Genomic DNA, 6,626 nt, shown 5'->3' on the forward strand with positions numbered 1-6,626 from the left:
GCTTGGGTACTCCCCTGCCTATGTGCAGGTGTCTGCCCCCGACAGGTGAGGCCCATGCAGCCCGCGGCAGCTAAAGCCCATGGCAAGAACCCCACACTCACCGTTTCTAGGGGAGACCTGCGAGATGGGGCTGGGTGGGCTCTCTTAGGCCTTGAAGGGGCCTGAGGATGACCCCTGGGAGGTGGGAAGGGGCAGATGAGCCCCGAGGGCCCCCCTCCGACATTCCTCTAGAGCAGAAGGCCTCAGATCTGGGCCCTGGGGGGGGTGGGCTGGTCCCGTCCTCACAGACCCGCCCCTTAAATAAAGCCTGAGGGTGGTGAGGACGTGGCACTCAGGCCAGCGCGAGTCGCAGCACCCCCGGCTGCTTTGCAAGCTAGAGGGATGCGTGCTGGGGGGGGCGGGCTTCACTGTCCTGGAGCCAGGAGGAGGGAAAGCTGGACAGAACCCGGGCTGTCCCCTGTCCCCTCACAGCCCCGTGACTGCCAGCAGTTGACTGTACCCACGCCTCTTGTGAGGCCTCCAGTGAGGGCAGCTGGGCAGGAAACGGGCAAGCGGGTGGTCCCAGGGGGAAGCTGCCCGGGTTAGGATACAGGCAGGGGGAAGGGCCAGGCTGCTGAGGGTCTGTGGGGGCCAATCAAGGGACACATGGGACTCCAGGGTTTGGCCTGAGCCATCGGAGGGGCAACGAAAGGGGCTGACGGGAGAGAGCAGGTCTGTGGGGATTGACAGCCCTGTTGACCCCAGGACATGGGTTCCGGTCGGAGGCTCAGGGGCAAGATGAGGCTAGAAATAAAGGTGAGCCACCTGGTCAAAGGGCAGCAAGGTGGGGGGCAAATGTGCGGAGAGGCTGGTGAGGGAACGGGGAGAGAGGGGAGGGCAGGGGCAGATGGGGGGCGGACCAGAGGCAGATCAGGACAGATCGGGGGCAGATCAAGGGCAGCTGTGGGGTGGATCAGGGGCAGATGGGGGGCGGTACAGGGAAAGATGGGGGGAATTTGGGGCAGATTGATGGGGAACAGGGGTGAACGGGGAAGGGATGCTGAAGCTGGGCAGGAGGTCCCTTCCATGTCTGTCACGGTCCCTCATCTGAAGGGACAGATATGCTTACCTCCATCGCATTAGCCAACCCTCCTTGACTCGTCTGCAAAGCGAGGGCATCAGGGACATTGCCCTGCGGGTGCCCAGATGGGGCCGCACCAGTCGGCCGGCGCTGAGTCATTGCTGACCGCTTCCCGTCACCTCCCACACCGGCCTCCCAAACCTGGAGACACCAGCTTCCTGCAGTGAGTGATTCTGAGTCCACCAGGTTCCCAAACCCTGGGGAAATGTGTCCTTGGATGCAGTTAATTAAGGAGTTAATTACCGAGAGGAACAACGGGGGCAACCTTGGAACACTTGTGCTGTTTCCCTTAATGAAACCAAATGGCCTTATAATCCAGCACATGATAAAAGCCCTTGGACAAGTTCAGAGTCCAGTGAGACAAAGTCAGTGTCTTCTCTGAAGGCCTGGGGGCCTCGGGGGGTCCTCAGGCGCCTCCATCCCCCTCCCCCAACTCAGTGCGCTCAGGGATTGGGGGCCCAGCACAAGAGTCCAAAGATGGGACAAGAGCTTGGACAGCTGAGTCAGAATCCTCATTCCAACAAGACCCCAGGTGACCTGTGGGCCCCTTAGAGTTTGAGGAGCGTTCACCTCTGGCCAGCAGCCCCAGGAGGGCTCCCCACCTGCAGGGCTGTCGAGGGTGGTGGTCACACCAGCCTCTCTTGGGCTCTGGGCACCTGTGGCCCCTCCGTCCCCTTGACCAGAAGCCAGGTCAGCTGAGCACAGCCAGCCCGCGCCAGGAAAGCCCTCAGGACCCTCAGCCATATTCCCAGCTGAGACTCACACAGGCCCCAGCCCTGCAGGACCAAAGTGACACAGGAGCAGGATATGCTCCAGGGGCCGGTGGTGGGCTCCTGGGGAGATGAGGCACGCGGGCTGGGAGGGCAGTTTGGTCTGGCACCAGTTTCTGCTGGTGCTTTAGTAGAGCCCCACGTGTGCCCCAGACGCCCCGTGGGGTCTGCCCTGTGGCTCCCCTACTGCCGGCTCTGCTGCCAGCCGGCACTGCAGAGGTCCATGCACCCCACCTTCCTCAGGCAGGAGGGGCCCCGGAAGTGATGACTCGAGCCATGAACAGGCCTGCCCGCTGCTCAGAAGAGGGGCAGGAGCCGTCTCCTGGGAACATGGCACTGCGGCTGGGCTCTGCGCGTACTGACCCCAAGGGTGGCAGCCACTGCCAGATTCCAGGTTGCAGGACCCTCAGGGCTCGAGATGGAGGCTGGAGCCCAGTGGTCCTGGGGTCTGCAGGCAGCTCTCAGCAGATTCAGCTAAGGGCCGGGGGCAGCCGGGGTAGGGCGAGCACAGCCCAGCTCAGCACCCAGGTCCAGATGGACCCAGAGAGACCACATATCTCCTCCCTGCAGGCTGGCATCAGAGGGCTGCTGGCCCAGAGTGAGGGGCCCAGAGAGCGAGGGGCCCAGAGAGCGAGGGGCCCAGAGAGTGAGGGGCCCAGAGAGTGAGGGTCTGTAGTTCCAGCTGAGAGGCCACGCCCCAAGCGTGGGGCCCCAGGAAGCTGACAGCAGGTCTGGTGGCCCCTCATCCCGCCCTGGCCATTGGGAGGAGGGGAGGGAGGAAGAGAGGGGACAGAGGGACCCAGACCAAGGAGGGATTGAGCAGCTGGCCCTGTGACTCTGCAGGACGTCCAGCCTGCGGGGACCAGAGCCTCCCGTGGGCTCGGTGCCGCCCGGACCGAGGGGGCGAGAGGAAGAGCACGCAACCGACCAGGTAGGAAGAGGGGCAGGCGGCAGTGGGCTGGAGGCCAGGGTTAGGGATGAGCACAGTGGTGGGAGACACAAGGGAGAAGCGGCAGAGAGGGGAGGCGGAAAGCAGACAGGCCCAGACAGACAGACAGAGAGGGGAGGCGGGAAGCAGACAGGCTCAGACAGACAGACAGAGGTGAGGGAGCAAGAAGGCCACAGGCCCCGGGGCTCGGGGACGGCAGCTGTCCTCACTTCGAGGGCTGGCTGGGAGCCTCCCCTGATTTTGTCCTTTTCGAGGCCTTGCACCCTGCAGGGGTCACACCTCATCTGCATGTGCGTGTGCACGTGTGTGTGTGTGTGTGTGTGTGTGTGTGTGTGTGCGCGCGCGCGCGCGCACACAAGAGCAGGGGGACAGAGGGCTCCAGGCTCCGTTTAAATGGCTTTGGAATTCTCCCCCGGAACAGATGGCCTCAGAGATAAAGCCGCGCAGGAGCCCGGGCGAGAGCGAGGCCGCAGCGGTTGCCATGGCAGGCTGGGCCGGTGCCCTCTGCCTATTAGCTGCCACGAGAGCACAGCCCACCAATGTCAACACGGGCTCTGGGGAGGGGGGCCCCCAGCAGAGCCCCAGCGGGGAGACACCCTCACCTGGACGTCCAGCCCCCATGGCCACAAGAACGGAGCTTGGTGGAGCTGGTGGGCGCAGGCTGAGACATGGGGACGACAGCCCAGCCACATCGGGTGAAGCACTCCCTCCCCAGACTCAATCCCGAGACAGCCGGGCTGGAGCCCAGGACATGCTGGTGCTGGGGTGGTTCCAGCCGCACCCAGCACCGGAGACCAAAGCCAGCCTGGGGCCAGTGCCACACTCTGGGGATAATGAGGCAGCTTCCCTGGTGAGTCGAGGAGCGCCCTGGGGTAAGGGCTGGGGTCCTGGAGCCCAGAGCGAGAAGGGGCAGCTGGAGCCCTGGACGGAGCTGCCCTCGGGGGACAGATCCTGGTGTCAGCTCCCCCCGGCCCCTGTCACCCCAACAAGCACAGGAATCCCACCGAGGGAGCCAGGCAGGGTGCCCCTGAGGAGGGGGAGGGGGCGCCACGCACCTCAACACAGAGGGCCCCCGGCGAGGTAGACAGCGGGGGAGCCCCCTTGCAGACGTGGCTGCGGGACGCGAGGGCCCGAAGTCCCCAGGGCAGAGTCTGGGCCTTCGGCCCCACAAGGAGAGACCTCGGGGGCCCGCTTCCCCAAGGTGGGGCGCTGGGGAAAGTCTCTGGGTGAGGAAGGTCTCACCCCAGGCTTCAAAGGGAGAACGGGGCAGGGGAAGGGTGGGCAAAGGGGGTGGTCTTGAGGCCTCACTCTAGTCCCTGCCTGGAGTGAGCAGGAGGCATCTGAAGGGAACATGAGAAGAGCCAGAAGGTGGGAGAGAGCAGAGATGGCCGAGGGGCCCCTGGGCAGGCGCCTGAAGCCCACCAGGACGACCACAAGGAAGACGGACCACGGGGCCTCCAGGACCTAGGACTGCAGGCCAGGCCTAGCAGCTCTGCCCAGTGCCCCAGGGCCACAGCGTCCCCTGGTCCCCAACCAAATTCACGCTCTGGATATCCCAGCCTTCACCGGTTAGAGCAGCTTAGAACCCTCCAAACCCTGTGCACACAAAGGCAGAGCCCCGAACCTACTGGATGAGACCGCGATTGGCCCATCAATAGCCCTGACCTTTCTGTGCCCCAACTCTGCCATGAGTACATGAATGGATGCATGGGTGAGTGGGCGGGTGGATGGATGGATGGATGGGTAGGTGGGTGGGTGGGCGAGTGGGTGGATGGAGCTCAGGTGGGTGGACAGATGGGGGACAGCAGATGGACAGACGAATGGATGGATGAGCACACGGTTTGCTGGAGAAGATCAGCAGAGGTGGGAAGGGCTCCATCCAGGCTTGGGCACAGGCGACATGGCTCACTAGGGGCCACAGGGTGACAATCCACGAGGCCCCGGAGCCCAGAACCCTGTGTGCCCCTACCTGCCTGACCCCCACCAGAGACACACCTCCAGAGCCCCAGACACATCCAGGCAAGGCCGCCCACTGCCCAGCCAGAGGCCCGTGTGACAACATCGACCCCAACCCCACACACCAGGCAACCCTGAGTCGGGAAGGCGAGAGGCACAGGCCGGCAAGCATGGCCACCCCAGCCCCAGGAGCGCAGGCCGGGATACGAGACGCAGGAGAGGCTGCTGGGAAAGGGCCCAGAGCCAGCTGGGAGGGGTGCGTGAGCCCGGGACCCCCTTCCCAGCTCTTCACCACGGCGGTAACCAGGCGGCGGGAGACCTCTGATGCAGGGGGCCTCCAGGCTGTTCGAAGCTGTGTGACGGAACTTGGGGTGCGTGCCCAACGTCCGCCTTCACAGCTCATCCCTTTCACGGTCGGCTTTCTCACAGGCGGGTGTTGGGTTAACACACATTTCAGACAACAGCACCGTCGCAGCCGCCCACGGACCGGCCAGCTCGCCAGCCTGCCCGGCCAAGCACCACCCCATTTGGGAGAAAGTCTTCACGGGGAGGCTCTGTGAACGTGCAGCCTGGGCTGAGGGTCCTCCTGCAACGGCAGGGACCCCCGAGCCGTCCGTCTACAGCAGACGCGGGTTCTCAGCTCACACAAGCCCGTGCAGGCCGTGCCCCGTTCCCCGGTCCCCAGGCTCGGACGGTGGCCGGCACAACAAGGCCGCAGAGGGACCTGACGGCACTGCAGGGGCTCCCAGAGGCCCCGAACACCAGAGCCCACCCGCTCCCGCAGCACCGGAGCCTGGTTGCGGCTCTGCGGAGGCGGCAAGGGAACAAAACCCGCTTTCCGAGGGGCCACTGTCCTGCCACCTGTGTTCAGGTGCTGCTGGCCTCCCGGCCTGGCTGCTGGCTCCGCCCCCAACCCCTCAGCTGCACAGGCAGGGGCACCTGTATGCAAATCCCACAGACACAGGGGGAGGGAGGGCTGAGGAACCCAGCGTGCACAAGGTGTCGGGGAGGAGGGCGGCCTCAGGGGAGCCCTGGCGACCTGGGGTGACATCCACGTGCTCGGAGCGGCCAAAGGCGCCGCCCCAGAAGGGATGAGCAGGACCACAGGAGCGAGGGCTGTGGCCCTCACCCGGGGCCTGGGGGCCTCAGGGCCGAGGAACAGGACGCTCGGACTGTGGGCCTGCAGTGACCTTGGCACGGCAGTCCCTGCGTGGCCTTGAAGCTACTTGCTGCACGGAAACGCGGCGATGGGCCAGTCTGAGTTCACGTCCGGCAGGCGCAGGAGGAAGGGCGGCGGCCAGTAACTGCCCCCCAGCAGGTGCCCACACAGTTACCCCAGTGAAACGTCACTGTGTTTCAGGTAAGACTGATCTGACCTGTTTTATGGGCTCAGAGAAGTTAGAGGGCTTCTCTGAGGGCCACGGAATCAAGCCACAGCAGAGCCACGGCGCAGTGCACCATCCTGCTTCAGCCGAGGTGGACCTGCTGGAAGGTCAAAACCCAGGCCAGCGTCCCCTAGGGTCACCCACGCGGCACGGGAGCACAGGACAGGCACGCGTGTGCACCGTGTACACACGGGGCTTGGGTGGTGGGGGCCAGGCGCACCGAGTCCCGAGACTAGGCAAAGCCCTGGGGTCGGGCTCAAGGGGGCTGGGGCTCAGCTGGAGACACAAGGCGCGCAGAAGGGCTCCACACACCTTGCCCCGCGCCCTCGCTGCTTGCCTCGCCCCTCAGCCTGACCCTGAGGGGGACCGAGAAACACGGGACATACGCTGCCACTTGTATCTAAATCAAAGACGACTCCAGACACCACATTAGGCTCCAAATTAAC

The 6,626-nt window shown here is 64.7% G+C and overlaps 1 protein-coding gene across 1 annotated transcript; it reads left to right on the plus strand.

The window, feature by feature from the left end:
• Positions 1-2,166: 2,166 nt before the first annotated feature.
• On the plus strand, positions 2,167-5,890 carry LOC137778617 (collagen alpha-1(I) chain-like). The gene is made up of 6 exons (XM_068565789.1): positions 2,167-2,552; positions 2,734-2,821; positions 3,261-3,689; positions 3,788-4,065; positions 4,827-5,166; positions 5,225-5,890. The coding sequence occupies exons 1-6, from the start codon at positions 2,167-2,169 to the stop codon at positions 5,888-5,890; spliced, it is 2,187 nt and encodes a 728-aa protein (XP_068421890.1).
• The last annotated feature ends 736 nt before the right edge of the window (positions 5,891-6,626 follow it).

Source organism: Eschrichtius robustus, chromosome 16, assembly GCF_028021215.1.
Source record: "Eschrichtius robustus isolate mEscRob2 chromosome 16, mEscRob2.pri, whole genome shotgun sequence".
Taxonomy (NCBI): Eukaryota; Metazoa; Chordata; class Mammalia; order Artiodactyla; family Eschrichtiidae; genus Eschrichtius; species Eschrichtius robustus.